Source organism: Scyliorhinus torazame, chromosome 8, assembly GCF_047496885.1.
Source record: "Scyliorhinus torazame isolate Kashiwa2021f chromosome 8, sScyTor2.1, whole genome shotgun sequence".
Lineage (NCBI taxonomy): Eukaryota > Metazoa > Chordata > Chondrichthyes > Carcharhiniformes > Scyliorhinidae > Scyliorhinus > Scyliorhinus torazame.
The window spans coordinates 95,477,830-95,504,291 of NC_092714.1; the positions used below are offsets into that span (position 1 = coordinate 95,477,830).

Genomic DNA, 26,462 nt, shown 5'->3' on the forward strand with positions numbered 1-26,462 from the left:
GGTATGGTTCCACCGCTTCGTGGACAGGGCGTGTGTCCTAAGGTGGGCAAAGAAGGAGCGGAGCAGCAGGTGGGAGAATGCAGAGGTCCGGATATACCAGGACTGGAGCGCGGAGGTGGCCAAGAAGAGGGCCGGGTACAATCGGATTAAGGCGGCTCTGCAGCGGAAGGGGGTGAAATTTTGAATGTTGCAGCCGGTGCGACTGTGGGTCACTTTTAAGGACCGCCACCACTATTTCAAGACGCCGGAGGAGGCGTGGACCTTTATCCAGGCTGAAAAGTTGGACTCGGATTGAGGGTCGGTTGCAAGGGGATGTCGAGAGGGGATTGATGCGATTGTTGTGTTTTGGGGGGGGATGTTCTGTTCTGTTTGGTACGGTTTTTTTTTTAGGATGCTGGGTGGGGTAGGGTGAAATAGTTCATAGCGGGGGTTTGGTGAGAGTGTGGGCGTCGGTGGTTGGAAGAGGGGGCCCCATTGGGGGGAGGGGAGAGGGGAGGCCCGAGGTGGGGGGGCTGGGATCAGGCCGCGAAAGGGAGCTGCGCCAGAGGGGGTGGGGCCGGCTTGGTGGAAAGCGCGGGCTTTTTCCCGTGCTAGGGAAGGAAGGGGGCGGGGTCAGGGGGAGGGGTGGTGCTGGAGAGGCGTGCCCGCTGATGGACAGGAGGTGGGGGGGGGAAATTCTCACACTGGGGGGGGGTCGATGGAGTGGCGGGAGCGGCCGGGGTCGGCTGAAGGGACTGAAGGCAGATGTGGTCATGCTCCAGGAGACGCATTTGAGGGTGGCAGACCAGGTTAGGCTGAGAAAGGGGTGGGTAGGGCAGGTTTTCCATTCGGGGTTGGACGCAAAGAATCGAGGGGTGGCGATTTTGGTGGGGAAGCGGGTGTCGTTTGAGGTGCTGAGCATCGTGGCAGACAATGGAGGGAGGTACGTGATGGTGAGTGGTAAGCTGCAGGGGATGCGGGTGGTCTTGGTGAATGTGTATGCCCTGAATAGGGACGATGCCGGATTTATGTGATTTATGTGGCGCATGTTGGGCCTGATTCCGGACCTGGAGGCAGGGAGCTTGATAATGGGGGGGGACGACTTTAATACGGTATTGGATCCAGCATTGGATCACTCTAGGTCCAGGACGGGTAAGAGGCCGGCGGCGGCCAAGGTGTTGAGAGGGTTTATGGACCAGATGGGAGGAATGGACCCATGGAGGTTTGTTAGGCCCCGCCAGGGAATTCTCTTTCTTTTCCCACATCTATAAAGCCTACTCCCGGATTGACTTCTTCGTTTTGAGCAGGGCGCTGATCCCGAGGGTGGAGGACACGGAATGTTCGGCCATAGCCATCTCAGACCATGCCCCGCACTGGGTGGAGCTCGAGCTGGGGGAGGAGAGGGACCAGCGCCCGCTCTGGTGCTGGAGGTGGGTTTGCTGGTGGATGAGGAGGTGAGCGGGCGGATTCGGGTGTGCATTGAAAGATACCTAGAGGTTAACAATAATGGGGAGGTGCAGGTAGGGGTGGTCTGGGAGGCGTTTAAGGCGGTGATTAGGGGTGAGCTAATCTCCACTAGGGCCCACAAGGAGGGGAAGGAGAGGAAAGAGAGGGAGAGGTTGGTGGGGGAGATTTTAAGGGTGGATAGGAGGTATGCAGAGGTCCCCGAGGAGGGACTACTCAAGGAGCGACGAAGCCTCCAGGCCGAGTTCAACCTGTTGACTACCAAGAAAGCGGAGGTGCAGTGGAGGAAGGTGCAAGGGGCGGTGTATGAATAAGGGGAGAAGGCTAGCCGGATGCTGGCACACCAGCTTCGGAAGCGGGAGGCAGCGAGGGAGATTGGGGGAGTTAGGATAAAGGGGGAACATGGTGCGGAGTGCGGTGGGAATAAATGGGGTATTTAGAGACTTCTATGAGGGGGCTATATAGGTCTGAGACCCCGACGGAGGAGGGAGGGATGCGTCGTTTTCTGAACCGGCTGAGGTTCCCGAGGGTAGAGGAGGGGCAGGTGGCGGGGCTTGGGGCACCGATTGGGCTGGAGGAGCTGACTAAGGGGCTGGGGAGCATGCAGGCGGGGAAGGCTCCGGGGCCAGGTGGGTTCCCAGTGGAATTTTACAGGAAGTATATGGACCTGTTGGGCCCACTACTAGTGAGGATTTTCAATGAGACGAGGGAAGGGGGAGAGGGGGGGTCCCTACCCCTGACGATGTCCAGGGCGCTGATCTCGCTGATCTTGAAGCGGGACAAGGACCCTTTACAGTGTGGGTCGTATAGGCCAATCGCGCTCCTCAATGTGGATGCGAATCTGTTAGCGAAGGTGTTGGCTACCAGAATTGAGGACTGTGTCCCGGGGGTGATCCACGAGGACCAGGCGGGTTTTGTGAAGGGGAGGCAGCTAAACATCAATGTGTGCGGAGGCTCCTAAATGTAATCATGATGCCTGCAGTGGAGGGGGAAGTGGAGATTGTGGCGGCTATGGATGCGGAGGAGGCCTTCAATAGGCTGGAGTGGGGGTACTGTGGGAAGTGTTGAGGAGGTTCGGGTTCGGGGAGGGGTTCGTTAGTTGGGATAGGTTACTGTACGAAGCCCCGGTGTCGAGTGTGGCCACAAATCGGAGGAGGTCGGAATACTTTTGGCTGTACCTGCTATTTGCGTTGGCAATTGAGCCTTTGGCGATGGCTTTGAGGGAGTCCAGGAACTGGAGGGGGCTGGTGCGGGGGGCGGGGTGGACCGGGTATCGCTGTATGCCGACAACCTGTTACTGTATGTGACGGACCCGGTTGGGGGGGGGGGGGGGGGGATGCCGGAGGTGATGCGGATCCTCAGGGAGATTGGAGACTTTTCCGGGTATAAGCTCAACATGGGGAAGAGTGAGCTATTCATGATACACCCAGGGGACCAGGGAAGGGGGATAGACGACCTTCCACTGAAGAGGGCGGAAAAGAATTTTCGGTACCTAGGGATCCAGGTGGCCAGGAGCTGGGGGGCCCTACACCAGCTCAACTTGACGAGGCTGATGGAGCAGATGGAGGAGGAGTTTAAAAGGTGGGATATGCTGCCACTCTCCCTGGCGGGTAGGGTACAGTCGGTGAAGATGACGGTGCTCCCGAGGTTCTTTTTTATATTCCAGTGCCTCCCCATCCTGATCGCAAAGGCCTTATTTAAGCGGGTCAGCAGGAGCATCATTGATTCGAGTGGGCGAAAAATACCCTGAGGGTGAGAAGGGTGTTTCTGGAACAGAGCAGGGACAGAGGAGGGCTAGCGTTGCCTAATCTGTGTGGGTACTACTGGGCTGCCAATGTGGCGATGATACGCAAGTGGGTAATGGAGAGGGAGGAGGCGGCGTGGAAGAGGCTGGTGATGGCGTCCTGTGTGGGCACGAGCCTGAGAGCGCTGGTGACGGGACCGCTGCCGCCCCCACCGACAAGGTGCCACGAGTCCAGTGGTGGCGGTGACCCTCAAAATTTGGGGGCAGTGGAGACGCCACAGGGGGGAGGCAGAGGCTTCGGTGTGGTCCCCGATCCGAGAGAACCATCGGTTTGTCCCGGGGAGAATGGATGGGGGGTTCCTCAGCTGGCACAGGACAGGTATTAGAAGGATGGGGACCTGTTTATAGATGGGACATTTGCGAGCCTTGGGGCGCTGGAGGAAAAATTCGGGCTCCCGCCTGGAAATGCCTTTAGGTACATGCAGGTGAGGGCGTTTGTAAGACGTCAGGTGAGGGAATTTCCGCTGCTGCCAGCACGTTGGATCCAGGATAGGGTGCTCTCGGGGGTGTGGGTTGGAGAAGGCAAGGTCTCGCCGATCTACAAGGAGATGCAGGAGGAGGAGGAGGCCTCGGTGGAGGGGCTGAAAGGTAAATGGGAGGAGGGGCTGGGGGAGGAGATAAACGCGGGTACGTGGGCGGACGCCCTGGGGAGGGTAAATTCTTCCTCTTGCGCCAGGCTTAGCCTGATACAATTTAAGGTTCTGCACAGGGTGCACATGACTGGGGCAAGGCTGAGTCGGTTTTTTGGAGTAGATGACAGGTGTGTGAGGTGTTCGGGGAGCCCAGCAAATCATGCCCACGTGTTCTGGGCGTGCCCAGCGCTGGATGGATTCTGGAGGGGTGTTGCGAGGACGGTGTCTAAGGTGGTAAACACCCGGGTTAAGCCGAGTTGGGGGCTCGCACTATTTGGGGTATCGGACGAGCCGGGAGTGCAGGAGGCGAAAGAGGCTTGTATTCTGGCCTTTGCGTCCCTGGTAGCCCGGCAGAGGATTCTGCTCCAGTGGAAGGATGTGAGGCTCCCAAGCGTGGAAGCCTCGATCAGCAAGGGTTCTTCAGGCGGTTGCAACCATTCCTAAACTTTCTAGCGGAGCGTTAGGAGGTGGACAACAGCAGCAGCAACCCGGGGGCGGGGGCTGGTGGGGGGGGGGGGGGGGGGGGGGGGGAGGTATTTTGTGTTTACTACTGTGTTTATTATCATTTAATGGGGGCTTGTATATTGGGGGAATACGTGACATAGCTATAAGATGTTTATTTATGTGTTCTTTGTTTTTTCTTACTTCTGTAAGGGGGGGTGGTCGTTGAAAATATGTAAAAATTTGAATTAAAATATTTTTTTTAAAAACAAAAAAACTGTGGTTTTAATCAGCTAGAATGTGTCCACTAGTAGCTTCTCGCGCTCTGAGAGGCTGTCCCGGATCGATGGGTTATATACCTTCTCAGAGGGATGGAGCCACAGGCGGAGCCAATAACAACATCAACACAACAGTCACAGTGAGTAAATACAATAATATATACAACAGCCATTCGTGGCTCACCACATTCACCCCCTGTTAAAAAAAAGTCCGCCGGGGGTGGAGTGGACTCACAGGTTCAGTCTCACAGGAGGGTGTATTGTCCACTGTGAACGTCGCAGTGTAGGCGCCGGCGTCGAGACCTTCGACTCCGGGAGCACGTCGTCCTCACAACAGGGTTCCGGACAGGGTGATGGCGCAGGGGCGGTGCTAATGGACCCCGGATGAGTTGATGGGGTAGATGGGGAGGTAGAAAGAAGCGGTGAGGTGATGGTGGATGCAGGGGGTACCAGTTGATGGGGTAGATGGGGAGGTAGAAGGAAGCGGTGAGGTGATGGTGGGCGCAGGGGTACCCGCGGGGGCCAGGTCCTTGAGGGAAACTGTGTCCTGCCGCCCGTCGCGGTGTGTCACGTATGCGTACTGAGGGTTCACATGGAGGAGGTGAACCCTCTCGACCAAGGGGTCGGCCTTATGGCTCCTCACGTTCTTCCGGAGGAGTACCGGCCCAAGAGTCGTGAGCCAGGTAGGAACCGAGACCCCAGAGATCAACGTCCTCGGAAAGACAAATAGACGGTCGTGAGGAGTCTCGTTAGTGGCAGTACACAACAGTAACCCGATGGAGTGGAGCGCATCAGGGAGCCAGCGAGCGACTGGGCGACTTCTAGACCATAGGGCCAGAAGGACGGCCTTCCAGACCGTAGCATTCTCCCTCTCCAACTGCCCGTTTACCCTGGGGTTGTAACTGGTAGTCCTGCTCGAGGCGATGCCCTTACTGAGCAGGTACTGACACAGCTCATCGGTCATGAATGAGGATCCCCGATCGCTGTGAATATAAGTGGGGACACCGAACAGGGTGAAGATGCTTATCATAGAATTCATAGAATTTACAGTGCAGAAGGAGGCCATTCGGCCCATCGAGTCTTCACCGGCTCCTGGAAAGAGCACCCCACCCAAGGCCAACACCTCCACCCCATGTCCATAACCCAGTAACCCCACCCAACACTAAGGGCAATTTTGGACACTAAGGGCAATTTATCATGGCCAATCCACCTAACCTGCACATCTTTGGACTGTGGGAGGAAACCGGAGCACCCGGAGGAAACCCACGCACACACGGGGAGGATGTGCAGACTCCGCACAGACAGTGACCCAAGCCGGAATTGAACCTGGGACCCTGGAGCTGTGAAGCAATTGTGCTCTCCACAATGCTACCGTGCTGCGCAGGGCTTTGATGACTATGGCAGAGGTCATGTCAGGGCATGGGAAGGCTAAAGGAAAACGTGAGTACTCATCAGCAACGTTGAGGACGTACACGTTATGATCAGTGGAGGGGAGTGGCCCTTTGAAATCCATACTGAGGCGTTCAAAAGGGCAGGAGGTCTTCACCAGGTGGGCCTTGTCTGGTCGATAGAAGTGCAGCTTGCACTCCGCACAGACTTGGCAGTCCCTGGTCGTGGCCTTGACCTCCTCTGTGGAGTAGGGCAGGTTGCGGGCCTTGACAAAGTGGAGAAGCCGGGTGACCCCCGGGTGACAGATGTCGTTGTGGATAGCCCATAACCAGTCAGCCTGCGCGTTGGCACAGGTGCCACGGGACAGAGCATCTGGGGGCTCATTGAGTTTCCCAGGATGATACAAGATGTCATAGTTATAGGTGGAGAGCTCGATCCTCCACCGCAAAATCTTGTCGTTCTTAATTTTGCCCCGCTGCGTGTTGTTGGACATGAAGGCGATCGACCGTTGATCTGTGGGGAGAGTAAAATCTCCTGCCAGCCAGGTAATGCCTCCAGTGCAGCACAGCTTCCATAATGGCTTGCGCCTCCTTTTCAACAGAGGAGTGTCGAATTTCAGAAGCATGGAGGGTACGGGAAAAAAAGCGACAGGCCTCCCTGCTTGGTTGAGAGTGGCTGCCAGGGCAAATTCAGACGCATCGCTTTCCACCTGGAACGGGATGGATTCGTCCACGCCGTGCATCGTGGCCTTGGCAATTTCGGATCTGATGCGGTTGAAGGCCAGGCGGGCCTCAGCCGTCAGGGGAAAAGTGGTGGGCTTAATGAGTGGGCGGGCTTTGTCCGCGTAGTTGGGGACCCACTGGGCACAGTAGGAGAAGAACCCCAAGCACCTTTTCAGGGCCTTGGGGCAGGGAGAGTTGCAGGAGGGGGGCGCATGCGTTCGGGGTCAGGCCCTAGGACTCCGTTTTCCATGACATAGCCGAGGATGGCTAGCCGGGTTGTGCGGAAAACGCATTTCTCCTTATTATATGTCAAATTAAGGAGTCGGGCGGTGTGGAGGAATTTTTGACGGTTGGCGTTGTGATCCTGCAGGTCATGGCCGCAGATGGTAACATTATCCAAGTACGGGAATGTGGCCCGCAGACCGTACTGGTCGACCATTCGGTCCATCGTTCGTTGGAAGACCGAAACCCCATTGGTGACGCCGAAGGGGACCCTGAGGAAATGGAAGAGACGGCATCTGCCTCAAAGGCAGTGTATTGGCGGTCCTCCCGCCAGATAGGGAGCTGGTGGTACGCAGACTTAAAGTCCACCGTAGAGAAGACTCGATACTGTGCAATCTGATTGACCATGTCAGATATGCGCGGGAGGGGGTACGCACCGAGCTGCGTGTACTGGTTGATCGTCTGACTGTAGTCGATGACCATCCGGTGTTTCTCCCCGGTCCTGACGACCACCACTTGTGCTCTCCACGGGCAATTACTGGCCTCAATGATCCCTTCCCTCAGGAGTCGCTGGACCTCTGACTTGACGAAGGCCTTGTCATGAGCACTGTACCGTCAGCTCTGGGCTTACAGTCTGGGGTGAGGTTTGCGAAGAGCGGGGGAGGGGCGACCTTCAGGTCGCGAGGCTACAGACGGTGAGAGGGGGCAGGGGTCCCCCGAACTTCAGGGTTAGACTACGGAGGTTGCACTGAAAGTCTAAATCCAGTAGGAGAGGGCGCAGAGATGGGAGAGGACATAGAGTTTGAAATTGGCGTATTCGACACCCTGTATTGCCAGGTTGGTGGTGCAGTACCCCAGGATCTGCACGGAGTGTGATCCGGAAGCTAGAGATATGACTTGTGAGACGGGGAGGACCCGGAGGGAACAGCGCCTTACCATGTCCGGGTGGACAAAGCTACCCGTGCTCCCGGAGTCTAAGAGGCAGGACGTCTCCTGCCCGTTGAGGCTGATGGCCATCATCGAGCTTTGAAGATGGCAAGGCCTGGACTGGTCAAGTTGAATGGAGCTGAGTTGATGAGTGTCGTTCTGGTCGCAAAATGGCGGCATTGACGAAGTCGGACAAAATGGCTGCCCCCATGGATTGCACACGGCGTTCGATGTTGATGACGTCAGACAAGATGGCTGCCCCCATGGATTGCACACGGCAAGTGACACGTCAGCAGAGGGCGTTCCGGGCAGGCATGATGCCACGCTGCGGGGTCTGTGAGTCTCAGACTGGGCTTGACAGGCTTTTGTTTTTTGATTTCGATTTTTAGGCTTAGCTAGGCATACTTTAGCGTAGTGCCCCTTCTTGCCACACTCGTTACACGTGGAGTTGCGAGCCGGGCAACACAGCCTGGGGTGCTGGCCCTGACCGCAGAAGTTACAGCATGGTCCTCCGGAGCTGGACGGCTGCTGCGGGGCGCAGGAATGAGGCACGCCTGGCTCAGGTGATGGCTGCGCCTCCGACGTCACCGAGGATGCCGCGTGGTCGGATGTGAAGGCATCCAGGCTCTGGAAGGCCACTTCCAGCAATGTAGCCAGCTTCACAGTCTCCTCGAGGTCGAGGGTCCCCTTTTCTAGAAGCCGCTGCCGGATGTAGCTGGACTTGACACCTGCCACATAGGTGTCCCAGACAATCAACTCCGCGTGCTCGACCGCTGTGACAGTCCTGCAGTTACAACTGCGGACGAGTACTCTCAGTTCACGTAGGTATTCAGCCAGTGACTCACCCTGGCGCTGACGCCGCGTGGTCAGGAGGTGTCGAGGGAGTACCTCGTTCACCGGCCTCACAAACTGTCGTTTGAGCAGCACCACTGCCTCTGTGTATGAGGCCGCGTCTCTGATGAGCTGGAAAATCCTGTGGCTCACCCGGGCGTTGCGCAGAAGCTGTCTAATTTCCAGGGAGACCTCGGCAGCAAAGGAGCTGAGGTAGGCCTCAAAACAATTGAGCCAATGCTCATATATTGCCGTAGCCTCCGGCGCCTGCGGGTCAAGATCGAGGTGTTCTGGTTTTAAAACTGCTTCCATGTTAAAAAGATTTTAGCCGATTAAATTGATACCAATCAATCCAGTCGAAACGATAGTTAACAAGAACAATGGTTTTAATCAGCTAGAATGTGCCCACCAGTAGCTTCTCCCACACTGAAGCTGTCCCTGGTTCGATGGGTTATATACCTTCTCAGAGGGGCGGAGCCAACAACAACATCAACACAACAGTAACAGTGAGTAAATACAATAATATTCCAACAGCCATACGGGGCTCACCACAGCACCGACTAGAAAAGACCCCTTGGGGAACTACTGGAGCAGTACATAATAGTTAACGCGTTAAATAAAATACATTTTGTTTTTCTTTACACTTCAGTGTGAACGCCTTTCGTTGTCCCTTACAAAAATGCCCCAGTTTTGTAGATCTGTTGCTTCTGGAAAAATTGCTCTGTTCTGTTAATGGGCGCTGTATTTTGTTGTCCTGGAGGTGGCGCTAACACTGGCGCCGCTCCTGCTGCCGCCGGAAGGGCCATCTTGCGGTGCCATTCGGGTCTTGTTGGCGTTGGAGGGTTGCATCATTCTGGGAGCGGCGGTTGGGCCCGGGAGCAGGATGATGGGAGACGAGGCCGGTGTGACCGTGGGCCAGCCGCACCTGGCGAGGCAGGATCTGAACGCGCTGGTCAGTGCTGGGCTGGGGAGCGGAGCAGGAGGGGCTCAGCCAGCGCAGCACATGGGCCACACGCGGGCTTGGCTGAGCGAAGGGAGGCGGCGCGTTTCTGGAGCAGCAGCAGCGTGTGGCTCTGAGGGGAGACTCTGTCTCACCTGGAGCTGGATAGGCCCGAGTTCCCTGTACCCCGCTCACTACCCCTCACCCCCCAAAAAAGATGCTGTATCCAACCCAGAGCCTGGGATCATTTGTGACCCTGGACCCAGTTCTTTTATTGTTCAGGACGGGGAGCAGTCTGCCCCCCAACATAGCGAGTGACCACGTTCCACCCTCTGGTTCTCGAGCTCTTTTTAATTTGTAAAAAGGGAGCTGCTTACAGGAACTTTAAGGGTGGGTGTGTACAAATCTTCGGCGCAGGACAACTGGGGAAAGTGGTTTATAAACATGGGTCCCCCCCCCCCCCCCCCACCCCGTTATGCAGAAGAGTCATATTGGACTCAACATTAACTCTCTCTCTCCACATACCACCAGACCTGTTGAGTTTTGCCAGCACTTTCAAATTTATCAAACTTGGCTTTGGCTGAAGTGTGTGCTCCATTCCAGACGCCAAACTGGAGAAAGATCTCTCTCAGCCTTCGAGGGAATGCAGAAGAAGACAGTCATTAGGATGGTATCAGAGACATTTCATATGGGGAGACTGAAGAAACCGGATTGTTTACTAGTGAGAAGGTTAACAGAAGAATTGGTAGAGATGTTTGAAATTTTGAATGATTTTGACAAGAGTAAATCAGGAGAAGCTTTTTCGATTAACAGAAGAATAGGTAACCAGAGGACACGTGAACTGATGGTTCAATGTACCGTTCATTCTTTTGCCCATTTCTCCACACCAGGTTATGCTGCTTTGGAATGCACTGACAGGATAGCAGTTTCAGCAGCAAATTTCAAAAAAGGGATTGGATACATACTTGATGGGGGAACATTGCAGGGCCTTGGAGAAGGAGCAGCAGAGCGGGACTAATTGGATAGCTTTATGAAAGAGCTGGTACAGGGACGATGGACTGATTAGCTGCTTGCTTTGCTGTATAATTCTATCAGTTGTGCGTTTGTACTAGTTTTGCCAGATCTGATATTGAACCTGCAAAATAATTGACATTCAATTAATTGATGGTTGTCTTTGAATGTTAAGATGGGGCTGGTTTAGCACAGTGGGCTAAACAGTTGGCATGTAATGCAGAACAGATCAGCGCGGGTTCAATTCCCGTACCAGCCTCCCCGAACAGATGCCAGAATGTGGCGACTAGGGGCTTTTCACAGTAACTTCATTGAAGCCTACTTGTGACAATAAACAATTATTATTATTAAATACTGTTGGTGTTTCATTGCTTTCTCAGTGTAGAAAATATATTGATAAATCTATTGTTGCCAGATATTGAAGCAGTTTCTTAATTTCAGATTTTTCTTTCAAGCTTTGAGGAATTGTTGCTTCAGTTGTTATTTGTCAACCAGAGCTGTTTGGTTGATGTAGATTGATCAATTACATTTTGGTAAGATGGCGTTTTGAAGACATCTTGAAAAAACATGTAAATTGGGAACATTCCTGATCTACTAGAATGGCAGAACAGATATGCTTGAGGAATTGAATGGTCTATTTCTGTTCATCTGACGTACAGTGTAGGAATTGTCTTCCTTTGCACATTCTCCCCGTGTCTGTGGGTCTCACCCACAACCCAAAGATGTGCAGGGTAAGGTGGATTTGCCATGCTAAATTGCCCCTTAATTGGAAAAAAGATTTAGTACTCTAATTTATGTATATGTTTTAAATTCTTTCTAGTTTTGATTTTAAGCATCTCACTGATACCTTTGCCAGAATTTGATCTGATATCTCCTCGATACAGTTGGAGAGCATCCTATTCATTTAATATCCAATATTCAAAATTCTCCAAGTGTAACGCCTACTTGGCAAACTGGGCTTTCAGTGCAATGTTATTCTTAATTGTATCGGCTATCTGGCAAGCACCTATTTCAGATTTATGAGGATCTAATTCTAGTAGATTCAGTAAGATCTCCTGTGAAACTCATGATGATCCTGCTAATGTGAAGTAAATTTACATTTCTGTCACATTTCATACATAGACCAACTTCTCAGCACTTGGCAGAGCAGAGTGGTGAAGTGCATGGCAAGCATGAGGGGAAAAACGAATAAACAAGAAGTTTGGGAATGGTGCTCGCAGCAGATGAAGAATTTATTTTGCAAGTCTGAGGGATAGGGGAATGAACTCCAGATGGAAAAGGCTTGATGGGTGAAAGGGCCTGCCAATGAAGGTGCAGAGGAGTGGATAACAAAATAAACTGGTGTCAGAGACTGCATGCACAATTTCAGTAATCTCCAGCTTTTGAGCAGTCATGCAAGACCTGGCAAAATTTGAAAATGAGGAATGCGGCCTCCATCAGCTTCCTCTTGTCCTTGACTGTTTGCTTTATATGCAGTAATCCTTCATATTCACTGAATAAGCACTTGTCACCCAAGAAAACTATTGCTCCATATTTTCATGAGTTCATAAGATACCTGAGCAGAATTAGGCTACTTGGCCCACCGAGTCTGCTCCACCATTCGATAATGGCTGATCTCATCTTGGCCTTTAACTCCACCGTCCTGCCCATTCTCTATAACCCTTCAAGCCCCCATTATGCATAAAAAATCTGTCTAACTCAAGTCACAGCATCCACTGCACTCTGGGATAACAAATTCTACAGATTCACAACCCATTAGGAGGAGTATTTTCTCCTTAATTCCTTATTTGATTTGCTACCTCTTATCCTAAGGCTGTGACCTAGAATACCCCACAAGAAGAAGCATTAGCTCCATGTCTACTTTATCCATACCTTTTATCGTCTTGTATACCGCAATTTGACCTCCCCTCATTCTTCTAAATTAGTATAGGCCTAAACTGTTCAACCTCTCTTCACACAACAAACCTCTCATCTCTGGAATCAACCTAGTAAACTCCCTCAACTGCCTCCAATGCCACTATCTATCTTTCCTCAAATAAGGAGAACAAAACTGTGGTCTCACCAATGCCTTGTATAGTTGCAACAACGTTTCCTTACCTTTTATATTCTGTTCCCTTAGCTATAAATGCCAACATTCCATTCGCTTTCTTTATTATCTGCTGTAACTGCACACTAGTATTCTGTGACTCGAAGACCCAGATAACGGAGCACCTGAAGTCTCCCCATTTAGATAATAAGTTGCCGTCCCATTTTTCTGACCAAAACGCATGACCTCACACTTATCCACATAAAATTCCATCTGCCACATTTTAGCCCACTCTCCGAACCAAAATAAGCTACTTTCTTAGACAATATGAGGCTCACTGTGAACCATCAGTATGCCAATCTCATCTTTCATGTGGATGTAGAGATGGTGGCTACATTCTTAAATATATGATTCTTATTTGCTGTAGCCTTAATCTGGTCCTCATGGAGGCACATCAAACATTTGTTTCAGGTGGGGTATAGGGGGATATAGAATAATTCTGTGCATCTGTATGCTCAAGTTAACAACTTTCTTTCACTCAGCAACTTTAACATCAGTGTCCTTTACAGAGGAGAGAGAGGCAGCATTAATCACAAGCTTGCTGAATCAAAAACAAACTTTTTCGTTTCAGGATATCCCTTCTGGAAGATTTTATATATGAACAACTTATAAAAAGGAAAATTGATAGAAATAGGGGAGGAAAAAAGTGCACAAGAAAAGGAGTAGAATGAACTGGAAACTGATTAGGAGAACCGATGGGGACACAAAGAGAAAACAAAATATAATGAGACCCAGAGAATGTATGATACACGCCAAAACGTTTATGGCTGGTTCATTAATGTGAATGTAGTTTGTCCATTGAATGCAGTGGCTGATAAAGACAGGAAATTAGCACTTAGTCACAATTAACTTATAGGATTTTTCTGGAAACTGGCTGACTCAGTTTATTTATCTTCAAAATGAACAGAGCACATAAAGTGGTGGCACATACTGGCAACTTTCAAATTAATGTTAATGGCTAATGATTGTCACACAAAATCATAGAATCACTTGAGTGCAAGGAGACCATTTGGCCCATCGAATCTGCACCGACCCTCCGATAGAACACCCTAACCAGGCTCCCACCCTGTCCCTGCGACCCTGCAACCACACTTAACCCACACATCCCTGGACGCCCAGGGGCAATTTAACATGGCCAATCCATCTGACCTGCTCATCTTTGGACCGGGAGAAAACCCACACAGGCACGGAGAGAACATGCAAATTCCACACAGTCACCCAAGGCTGGAATTGAACCCGGGTTCCTGATGCTGTGAGGCAGCAGTGCTAACCACTATGTCACCATGCCGCCCAACTTGGCCAATAAAAGTGTCTGTTCATTTTAAATGGTAGTAACTATGGTTAGAGAAGGAAAACATGAAAACCTGACAAAACAGAGCAGGTTCTAAAAGTCTGGTGGTAAAAATAGGCATGTTCAAACCAGGGTTGTGGATCACACTGCCAATGGTGTACCTGTGGGGGATGATTTCCATTCTAACTACCAATCCACTTTCTCTGCTCTTCTGGAACCAAAACTTTCCCGTCTCTTGCTTTGCCATTGCCTGCAGTCATAGAAAAAAATAGACCTGATATTATGGTCCAAATAGTTATGATTAGTTGGCTACAATCTGCCCAGTAGCCAGATTGGTGCTGTTCACTTAGCTTGCTAATGCACTCTCTCCATATGGTTAGCAGATAATTTGGAATGTAATTGTTTGGAAAGTGGAAGACCAAAACGAAAGTGACAGTCCACCACTGACAGCTAGTTGGGGTTGATTTTTGAATACTGTAGTGAAACTTAAAATTGTCATGCCTTTTATAAATATATTCACATTCATTGTCAAAGTATGACTTACATTTATAATCTGCTGACCACTTCCATGGGGCTGGTTTAGCGCAGCGCTAAATGGCTGGCTTTGAAGCAGACCAAGGCAGGCCAGCAGCACGGTTCAATTCCCGTACCAGCCTCCCTGAACAGGCGGCGGAATGTGGCGACTCGGGGCTTTTCACAGGAACTTCATTTGAAGCCGACTTGTGACAAGCGATTTTCATTTCATTTTTTTTTCATTTCACTTGTGCTTAACTATTGTAGATAAATGGAAGCACTGGTGACTTGCTGAAAAACCTTTTATAGATCATAGAATTTACAGTGCAGAAGTAGGCCATTCGGCCCATCGAGTCTGGACTGGCTCTTGGAAAGAGCGCCCACACCTCCACCCTGTCCCCATAACCCAGTAACCCCACCCAACACTAAAGGCAATTTTGGACATGAAAGGCAATTTAGCATGGCCAATCCACCTAACCTCCACATCTTTGGACTGTGGGAGGAAACCCACGCACACACGGGGAGAACGTGCAGACTCCGCACAGACATTGACCCAAGCCGGGAATCGAACCTGGGGCCCTGGAGCTGTGAAGCAATTGTGCTAAACACTATGCTCACCTGCTGCCCCTGAGGAGGAAGAAAAAATAAGTTTTGAAGGATGAAAGGTGGTAGGAAATATGCTACCAATTGCTAGGTGCTTAACAAGGAAAGAAAGTCTGAAATATCACCCAACCTGTTAACAGTCAAATTGAAGCTCGCAGCTCTAAAGTTGGAATCCCAAATTGGGCATTTCTATTTTGTCTGGGTTTTACCTGAGGATGACAAAGGGTAATGTGCAATCCCTATGTGTTTTTCTGAAGTTGTTTGATGTGACATAGTCAGGAATTCATATTTCCTGTAACAAAAGCAAAATACTGTGGATGCTGGAAACCTGAAATAGAAGCACAAAATGCTGGAAAATACACAGCAGGTCTGGCTGCATCTGGAGAGAGTTAACATATCAAATCTGATTCTTCAGAACTGAAGGAAGGCAGAAATGTGGTTGGCTTTATGCTATTAAAAGTGATGGGGAGGGGGGGGGGGGGAGGGGAGAACAAAAATAATGCTTGGTTTAGATGGTGGGAGAGATTAAATAACAAAGATGTCATCGAACAAAAGGTAAGCGTGTCAATGGTTGTAGTGGAGAAACAAAGCAATTGTCCAGAGTCAGTGTGAGTGGCAGAATAATGAACTGATTTGTCCAAAAAGCAAAATCATGAAATATTTGATTTGTGATCCAGTGCTTCTGTTTTACAGGATGTTACCAAATTAACACCTCTTTCTCCCGAAGTTATCAGCAGGCAAGCTACCATCAATATAGGTGAGTTAGTAAAGCCTTTTGGCTCATTCTTGGTTACCTGAATGTTCATTTTCAACTGGAGGTAGATGCTTGTTTTGAACATAATGTATTTGAGTTGGATTTTGAAGACTGGGTAGTCTAAGCATTTTCTGTTAATTGAATTTGTGGTGCAAAATTTTATGAAAAATATCTTTTAAATTCTGCCGAGTTGCAAGTCTTCACGTACATTTATTTGCTGCACCTTAAATATACAAATAGGTTCTACAGATTGTGATGAAGAAGTATTATGTGCAATTATGTTGGAAGTTGTACATGGAAACTTTCAAAAGGCATTTTCACTAGATAAAGTTATTTGGTAGTACAGAACTTGAATATTGCTGAAATAAATACTTTTTGTTGAAGCATTTTTGTTTTGCACTCATCAGGGTAATTCACAAGGAAAGTTCAGGGGCAACAACAAATTTGTACTAGATGAGAAGAGAGTGCTGATTGGTTGGCAAGTGGATTCTAATGGGCATGTTGCCATGGAGAATGCTCCAGTATAGTTAGATTGTATAGTTAATGATTACTTTTTCCACAAATATTTTGTGCCCTCTAAATAAGATGTATGGTTTGAAAGTATTATGCTGTGAATCTGTGCAAAATCTCATTTCAGCCATCAGAATTTAATCTTTTCGGTCTGGGCAACATTTGAAAACAGAAAATAATGGCAACCTGATGCTGCCACACAATCCCATTTGACAGCTTCAGAACCTTTTTGGCAAATTAGTAATGATTTCAAGGAAGAAATTTAAAATGTGTACAATCAAAGTACAAGGCCAGATACCATGGTACATGTTTAAAAGAGAAATCCCTTACAATAGATCATAACTAAATTAAATCTTTCCACTGCTTTTTATTTTGGTTGAAGCTTTGTCTCAAGTATTAGAAAACCTGTAATGATAAATATCATAACTCTAAACATTTTCCCAGAGGAAACCACTTGGTCTTTGCACCATTTACAATTATGAATGGCAAATATCTATTCAGTTGTAAGCATCTGAGCAACTTGGAAGTTGGGTAACAAGTTGGACAGTGCAAATTCTAGTGAGTGGAGAAGCCCAAGTTGGTTTTACAATTTTATGGTATTAGAATTAAGGCTGCAAGATGACAAAGACTGGGACCTAAATCTTCAAGGAGACATGGCATTTGGGAAGGACATGAAGCTAGGAAAAGATAGAGGGGTAGCTCCGCGAAGTAAGGATGACATTACATAACATATTAGCATGGATAGAGGACTGTTAGCAGGAAGCGGAGAGTGAGGGTAAATGGGTTATTTACAGGATAGTAAGTTGCAGCGAGTGGGGTGCCACAGGATCATAGAATTCCTCCAGTGCAGAAGGAGACCATTTGGCACATCAGGTCTGCACCGGTCCTCTGAAAGAGCACTCCATCCAAGCCCACTCCCTTGTCCTATCCCAATAACCCCTTAACCTAACCTACACATCTTTGGACACTAAGGCAATTTAGCATGGTCTTTCCACCTAACCTGCACATCTTCGGACGGTGGGAGAAAACTGGAGCACCCTGAGGAAACCCATGCAGACACGCCGGGGGGTCGGGGGGGGGGCTGTAAACTCCACACAGACAGTAAGCCGAGGCTGGAATTGAACCTGGGTCCCTGGCGTTGTGAGGCAGCAGTGCAAACCACTGTGCCACCCGGCTGATCAGTGGTGGGGCCTCAACTATTGTCAATTTGTATCAATGATTTGGATGATGGAATTGAATGTGTGGTTGCCAAATCTGCTGATATAAGATAGGTAGAAAAGTAAGTTGTGAAGATGACATGAGGAGTCGGCAAAGTAACATGAATAGGTGGGCAAAAAACTGGCAGATGCAGTATCGTCTGGGAAAATGTGAACTTGTCCACTTTTGCAGGAAGATTAGAGAAGTGGCATATTATTTAAATGGGGAGAGATGCAGAGGTACCAAGGAATCTTGGGTGTCCTGCTATATGAATCCAGAAAAGTTAGCATGCAGGTATGAAATGAAATGAAAATCACTTATTGTCACAAGTAGGCTTCAATGAAGTTACTGTGAAAAGCCCCTAGTCGCCACATTCCGGCGCCTGTTCGGGGAGGCTGTTACAGGAATTGAACCGTGCTGCTGGTCTGCCTTGATCTGCTTTCAAAGCCAGCGATTTAGCCCAGTTGTCTATTATGTAGTCAAGAAGGCATACGGCATGCTTGCCTTCATTGGCCGGGGCATTGAGTATAAGAATTGGCAAGTCATGTTGCAGCTGTATAGAACCTTAGTTAGGCCACACTTGGAGTATAGTGTTCAATTCTGGTCGCCACACTACCAGAAGGATGTGGAGGCTTTAGAGAGGGTGCAGAAGAGATTTACCAGAATGTTGCCTGGTATGGAGGGCATAAGCTATGAGGAGCGATTGAATAAACTCGGTTTGTTCTCACTGGAACGAAGGAGGTTGAGGGGCGACCTGATAGAGGTATACAAAATTATGAGGGGCATAGACAGAGTGGATAGTCAGAGGCTTTTCCCCAGGGTAGAGGGGTCAATTACTAGGGGGCATAGGTTTAAGGTGAGAGGGGCAAAGTTTAGAGTAGATGTACGAGGCAAGTTTTTTATGCAGAGGGTAGTGGGTGCCTGGAACTCACTACCGGAGGAGGTAGTGGAGGCAGGGACGATAGGGACATTTAAGGGGCATCTTGACAAATATATGAATAGGATGGGAATAGAAGGATACGGACCCAGGAAGTGTAGAAGATTGTAGTTTAGTCGGGCAGTATGGTCGGCACGGGCTTGGAGGGCCGAAGGGCCTGTTCCTGTGCTGTACATTTCTTTGTTCTTTGTTCTTTGTTCTTTGTCTAATGGCACTTTACAATAGCATAGGGAAATGGGCACAGTAAATGAAGGGGAACAGATCAATGACTTGGATTGCATTTTTGGCTGCAAGTTGACCAAACTTGAGTTGAGATTTTGAGGTATGTTGTGTACATAAACCATCCAGTAGCTTAACTTGTGTTCCAATTAATTGTTTTCCCTTAGGCACAATTGGTCACGTAGCCCATGGAAAGTCCACTGTAGTTAAAGCTATTTCTGGTGTTCAGACTGTCCGATTTAAAAATGAACTGGAAAGAAATATTACTATCAAGCTGGGATATGCCAATGCAAAGGTAAAATAAATGAAGAGCAGTGCATAATATTTCCAGCTTTGTAGTTCATGTTCAGTTAAATCACTCTGTGTTTGATTTAAACTGTGAGGCTAAATTGAAGACTCTCAACAATCTGATCAGCGAACTCTCAGGAACCTCTTGAAATGAAAAATGAAAATCGTTTATTGTCACAAGTAGGCTTCAAATAAGTAGTGCTGCTGGCCTGCCTGGGTCTGCTTTCAAAGCCAGCGATTTAGCCCTGTGCTAAACCAGCCACCAAACTTTTAAGAACCTCCTCTTTGGCTCTCTGCTGCTCAGTGGCCGAGTCCTGCACTTCAATCTGGAAGAACTCTGCGCACTGCAAGCTGGTAGATGTCCAGATGAATGAGACCATGAGGAACATCTCTGGAGTAATCCAGTCAACAAACACAAATTGGCTACCTATGCTCTGCAGCATTGCCTCACCAGAAATCTGTCATGTAGATAGCACAGCACTATTGCTAGAAAGGGTGCACAAAAATCTGGATCTGCCATTGGTAGAGGACAGCACCCACCCACTTAGCAAATGCCTCCTCTCAAGGTGGCCAATCTGGACCAACTTGCCCAAGGTAGGCAATTCTGCTGCGGACCTGTGGAAGGACCTATGGCATGACGCCGACAGTGTAAGCCGGAGTAAGCATTTGGTTGATGACCCCACATTGGAAATCACAGTTTCCGACCTCCCGCATAGTGAATGGGTCAAACTGAACAGGTTTCGCACAAAGTCGGACCCTGCCGCAGCAACCTCTTCCGTTGGGGATATAGTGACTCACCCCTATGTAACTGGTGAAGTGCAATCCATGGAGCATATAATCGATATGTGCCCTGATCTGTCTTTCAGTCACAGTCTCACTGCTCTATACCAGGCTGATGGGGCTGCCAACCAGCTGAACAATTTCAAATTTGACATCTAGCTGTTCATCAGTGTATACAATAGCAGTAATAACTGTATGGCAATCTGGGTGACTTGAAGCCTCGACTTGTTTGCCTTTGTTATTCAAAGTGCAAAGAATTGATGGAACACAAATTAATAAACTATAGTCTTAAATTGTTTAATTTTATTATGAAAGGTATCCTAGTTCCTGTGAATAAGGTCAATAATTTGCTGGTATTTAACAGGTTTTATTTCAGTTACAAAATCTAGTCATTCGCTTTAATTGCTGGCTTTTATAAAACTTCAAACTTTTTATGACTCATTTAGTTCTAATTTTTTTTAGGTTTACAAACTTGAAGATCCCAGTTGTCCAAGGCCTGACTGTTACAGGTCGTGTGGTAGCAGTACACCAGATGAATTCCCGTCAGATATTCCTGGAACCAAAGGAAATTTCAAGCTAGTCAGGTTGGTGCAATCTAGATGAAAGTCAGTGATAAGATTTAGCATCTGTGCACTCATGAGAATTATTTTGGACACATGTCTTCCAATATTTGGTTTGCATTGACTACATCTGGTAACGTTTTACAGCAATTTTTGCTAGCTGTTGCGGCTCTCTGGGACGACGGATAAAAACCTCCAGCATGCTTTTTGAATTTTTTGATAACAGCCTGCAACACTATATGAATACACAAAATTTGTTTACATTTTATGGTTAAACTGACATTGAAATGTTTGCAGACATCAATTAGTGTTCAGTGGTTTGCTCCTAAACATAAGCACGTATCCTTCCTATTTAATTTAAATTTCTTTTTAAAAACCTTTTCATGAAATAAGTGATAATTAGCATTACTTATTATCTGTACTGAATTCACTTTCTGAATTACTGCAAATATCCAATTAGATCTGTGACATTGTAAATGGTTTTCTATTTTCTAACTGTCATTAGCTGCTCAAAAAAATCATCAATCTAGTCTCCTCTCTAACGACCATGAACTTGCACCTTGCAAATCCATGTCCATCTTTGAGAAAGAAATGAAGGACAAAATTGATTGCCATTTAGAAAAGTATGGGCTGATAAATGAAAGTCAGCACAGATTTGTTAACGTGTTGCTCGTTTTAGCCTTAGTTTAATTGCTCTTTTTCTGTCACCTTTGCTCTTGAGTCGCCAGGTATCTTTCTGATACCGCCACGTGGTTCAAGTCCGAGTAATGATCAATAATCCAACACACCGCTTAGTAAGAGTTAAATCAACGCTCATTTATTATATACAGCAATCAATACTTATACATTAATTCTACTTCTAAGCTACTTCCTACAACTAACAGGCCAATACCTAACTTTGGAAATGGCCCACCAGGTCAGGGAAACAAATGGCCTTTCGTATGGGTTCTGAGCCTGCGGGATTCAAAGCTGGTACAGGTCGATAGTCAGGAGTGCCTATCTCGTAGCGAGTGTTGGAGTAAGACTTACGTTTCTCGCGGCTGTTGCAGAGGGTCTCGAAAGGTGCAGAGAGGATAGAGATAGGAAGAGGGGTGAAGAAGGGTCGATTTGAACTTGGCCCCTATTCTTATAGTCCCCAGGGGCTTCCCGCCTATCGGGGCGGACCTTGTATCTGGTTCCAAGTGATTGGACTTGGTCCAAATCGCTTGGTTCAATATTCTCCAATGCTGGAGCGATTCCTTGATCGAGGGGTGGTCATTTACCTCTCTTTGTGTAAGCTCCTGCTGGCGCCGAAAAGTCTGGTTCGGCTTTGTGTTACTAATTTGCAGCATATTGTTCCCGGGATTGCTACTTACTATGCAGATAGTTGGTGTGTTGTGTTGATAGCTGCAGGTATCGATTCGGTCTGGCTTCCCCAGAGGCGAATACACTTTTACCTGCAGCTGTCTGTTTGAGTCCTGTTGGCTGATTTTCCCATAAGCCTCTTCCGTTTGCCATTTCAAATCGGGAGTTAGCCATTTTACATGGCTACAAACGGCAAATCATATATTATTAATATAATCATGATCTTTGAATAGCAGAGGAAGTTGATGGGGAGTAGTGCCATTTCATCTTGTCATAGAATCAAAGAGTTTTACATCAATCTCCTCCGTTCCCTCCCACAGTAACCTGGGAAACATGTTATCTGGCCCCCGGGGGGGGGGGGGGGGGGGGGGGGGGAGGGGGGGGGGGCGGGGAGGTTGGGTTTAATTGGATAGCTCTAATAGTCTCCTGTTTGTACCATTCTATGATCTTTCTTGCAGCTCTATATTCGAATATGTCCAATCGTGTTTCTGCCCCCTCATCATTGAAACAACCCTAATCACAATTGACCATCACTGTGTCCAAGGTGGTGCACTCTTTCCTCACCCTCTGTAGCCTTTAACACATGATCACAATGTATTTGCTCTACTGTCCAGTTCAAAAAGACTGTCCTTAATTCCACTCTTATCTGACCTGTTCCCAATGGATTCTTGTCCTGACTCGATCCGTTGTGTCTTGAGTTACCACATGGATATGTCACCTCAAACCCGACTTTCCAGCTCTGTCTTGGCCATTTTCCACCCATATTGTGCCTGCAAAATTCAATCCTCCATATTCTATACACTACTGCCCCCGGCCCAGGAGGTCCCTCTGCCCGCCAGGGACCGGGGGGACCGCCGGTTCAAGCAGCTGTTGGATAGGTACATGGATTATGGGAAAATGATATAGTGTAGATTTATTTGTTCTTAAGGGCAGCACGGTAGCATTGTGGATAGCACAATTGCTTCACAGATCCATGGTGCCAGGTTCGATTCCAGCTTGGGTCATTGTCTGTGCGGAGTCTGCACGTCCTCCCCGTGTCTGCGTGGGTTTCCTCCGGGTGCTCCGGTTTCCTCCCACAGTCCAAAGATGTGCGGGTTAGGTGAATTGGCCAATGATAAATTGTCCTTAATGTCCAAATTGCCCTTGGTGTTGGGTGGAGGTGTTGAGTTTGGGTAGGGTGCTCTTTCCAAGAGCTGGTGCAGACTCAAAGGGCCGAATGGCCTCTCTGCACTGTAAATTCAATGATAATCTATGATTAATCTAGGACAAAGGTTCGGCACAACATCGTGGGCCGAAGGGCCTGTTCTGTGCTGTATTTTCTATGTTTTCTATGTTTTTCTATGTTACTGTCCCTAACCTCACTCATACTTTAACCTTATTATTGTTGTCTGACAGTTTTTCCTGATCACCTAGTTCTCCAATTTAAAACAAATTATTTTGCCTTATTTAAACTCTTAATGATCTTGTTCCTCCCATCTGACTTCTTGCAGCCTTAGAAGTTCCCTGCTATACACCACCCCCTTCACTGATTCTGGCCTCCTGTACTCTCGTCTCTCTTTGACCTGCGTTGCATTCAGACATCTAGTCTCCTTGTTCTGGAATACCCCCTCCCAAGCACCCTCTTTCTCTGTCTTCCCCCACCCCTATCTAAGATCTTCCTTAAAATCCAACTCTTGAGCCATGTATTTAATCACCCCATCTGATATTTATTTTAGTCAAGCTGTCCTTGCCAGCGTGCATAAAACCTGGTCACCGTTCAATCTTGAGTTGATAAATGGCTGGTAACATTCGCGCCAGGCAATCCCCATCTCCAAAAGAGAGAATCTCCTTGATTTTCATTGCCATTACCCTCACCGAATTCCCCATCGTCAAAAACCTGCCGGGCACCATTGACCGGAAAGATAACTGGATCAGCCATGTAAAAACTATGGCTACAAGTACAAGCCAGAGCTGGGAATTCAGCAGCATGTAACCCACCTGACTCCCCAAATCCTGTTCTCCATCGAGAAGGCACAAGTAAGGGGTGTGATGGAACACTCACCACTTGTCTCGATGACAACTCACAAGCTCCAATAATACTCAAGCTCAAAAACATTCTGGACAAATGAGCATACTTGATTGCTACTCCGTTTGCCACCTTAAACATTTACTCACACCACCACTGGCACACGGAAGCAGCAATGTGTACCATCTACAAAGTGCGCTGTAATAGCTTAATAAGGCTCCTTCGAAAGCACTTTTTAAACTTGTGGCTGCCATCACTTATAAGAACAAGATCAGTCAGCAGGCACACAGGAACACCCCCACCTGCAAGTTCCCCTCCAAGCCACACACATCATCCTGACTTGGAAATATATCACTGTTCCTTTGTTGCCACTGCATCAAAATCCTGGAACACTCCGAGCACTGTGGAGGTAACTACACCACATAGACCGCAGTGCTTCAAGAAAGCTGCTGATCACCATCTTCTCAAGTACAATTAGAGATTAGTAATAAATGCTGGCCTTACCAATGGCACCCACGTTTTATAAACAAATATTCAAAAAACAATTTTTGTCAGATCACACCTGTTGCATCTTGGACCATTTCTCTATATTTGTTTAAATACAAGTTACTGTTTGTGATGTTGGTCTAAAAAAATAAACTTGGAAATATCTTGCTCATAATTATATATTACTCCTATGAAATTCACTAAACTCTTTGATTTTTAGGATTTTGTAACCATCATCAGAGTTCCAATGATGTGATTTTTAAATATGTTAGTAATTTATGAGGTATTGTGGTTTTCCTTCAGTCACACGTTTTAGATTTTTCATTTGTCTCTATGGTCAAACAATGACACGTAAGAATACTCATTTGTCCATTTCTTACTTTTCGATGGAATGTAGGGGAGAAAAGTCTACTAAATTAAGCGACTTCTAAAAATTTTGTTTCCCTCTATTATAGGCATGTATCTTTTGTGGATTGCCCAGGACATGACATCTTAATGGCTACTATGTTGAACGGAGCTGCTGTCATGGATGCAGCTTTGCTATTAATAGGTAATTGGGACAGTGACCTTAGTTATCACCTGCAGAATGTTCTTGGTTTCTGTATTGTACTCTGAATGCAGAGTCCTTGTACAGATCCTTATGATTTAAGCAATCCTGAAAAGCACTGCCTTCGCTTACTTCACGGAAGTTCATCGCACCTTATATTTTGCTTGAGTAAATTGTCAGGAGTGAAGGAGAAGATCTGGGTTTACACTGCCAATAACCATATTGGCTAGCTGAGTTAAAACCATATCCATAATGTTATAGAATAGAAGCTGTCATTAGATGACCATTAGATCATGTATCAGGTGACAGCATTCTTCTTTAGAGAATGCACTTTGTGATTAGATAGTGGTTTCTATTATGAATGATAGAATAATTTATTGTGAAGAGACTCGAGTTCTTTTCTAAATCATCTTGAAGGCTAAATGACTTGTTCAGTTTAGAGAGAGATTCTAGATCCTTCAGTATATAAGAATTGGCCCCGTCTAATAGTGATGTCTAATTTTTGAAAGTGTGACTTAGTGATGAGGTGCTTTGTCTGGACGCTGTTGATTCGTGAGGGTCGAGAAAAATCCTGTTGATTATGGCCTAGGTTGTGTATGGTAATTAGCCAGTCAAGTGACGAAGGCCCTGCAGTTACTTCAGCAGTCTTGCCTAAGGAAGTGAATAAGTTAGCTAGATGTCCTACTCCTCGCGCTACATATGTATGAATGGCAAGCAACAAAGAATCAAACTGATTTGTAGTGACCCGAAAGAGGTCATGGGGGCATTTAATTCACTTCTTGGGGTCACGCTTATCAGGTTAAGTGTCAAAGTATGGGAAGTATTTGAAATTATACCTTTACGTAAACATGCTTCTTTCCTGCCCATCCCCAGCAGTCTACGAATGTATCGTTTCTGTGATTAGCTAATATATTTCAGTTTGATTACATCTTGTGTCTAATTCCCCCCCCCCCCCCCGTTTTACATTTTAATCCAGTGAGTATTGAAGTGGAAAAATAAAATATCGAAGATTAGGAATTGTTAACATTAATTCTATTATGCAATGTTCATGCTTCTTCCTCTCTTTGTCAGCTGGTAATGAATCTTGCCCTCAGCCTCAGACCTCCGAGCATCTGGCTGCTATTGAAATTATGAAATTGAAACACATTCTGATTCTGCAGAACAAGATTGACCTTGTAAAGGAAAGTCAAGCAAAGGAACAGTACGAACAGATACTTGCTTTTGTTCAGGGTAAGTTGTCCCTGAATGAAACTTGAACAGTTTTTACTTGTTTGATTTCATGAATTGTAGAATGATACAGCACAGAAGGAGACAATACTTGTGTCTGCTCTTTGGTAGAACTATTCAATTAATCATACTTTCTCTTCCCCGGTAGCCTTGTCAATTTTTGAATCCAACCCGTCCTGCCCCAGCACCCTTGAAATTGTGCCATTTGGTTTTAGGAGCAAGAGTTCAAGGCAATATTTCAATCTGTGTCTGCTTATGATATTTCATCTGTGTGTCTGCTTATTTTACTAGTTGTCTGTGTCCAACAGAAGTTTTATGACTATTCTCATTGCACTACCTGCAAAATTTGAAACAATATACCCGAGTCTAGGTCATTAATATATATCAAAAAGATCAGTGGTCCTTGTACCAACCCCTGGGAAACACCACTGTATACTTCCTGGCAGTCTAACAAACTACTTCAGCTCAGTTGGCT

At 47.4% G+C, this 26,462-nt stretch overlaps 1 protein-coding gene across 1 annotated transcript in view; it reads left to right on the top strand.

The window, feature by feature from the left end:
* Positions 1-9,494: 9,494 nt before the first annotated feature.
* The window catches only part of eif2s3 (eukaryotic translation initiation factor 2, subunit 3 gamma), a 40,447-nt gene continuing 23,479 nt past the window's right edge, over positions 9,495-26,462 (top strand). The window contains exons 1-6 of the mRNA XM_072513937.1: positions 9,495-9,641; positions 15,827-15,890; positions 18,918-19,045; positions 20,281-20,402; positions 24,669-24,763; positions 25,832-25,990. Coding sequence (XP_072370038.1) covers positions 9,573-9,641; positions 15,827-15,890; positions 18,918-19,045; positions 20,281-20,402; positions 24,669-24,763; positions 25,832-25,990 — 637 coding nt within the window. The 5' untranslated portion in view covers positions 9,495-9,572. The remainder of the gene's footprint in view (positions 9,642-15,826; positions 15,891-18,917; positions 19,046-20,280; positions 20,403-24,668; positions 24,764-25,831; positions 25,991-26,462) is intronic.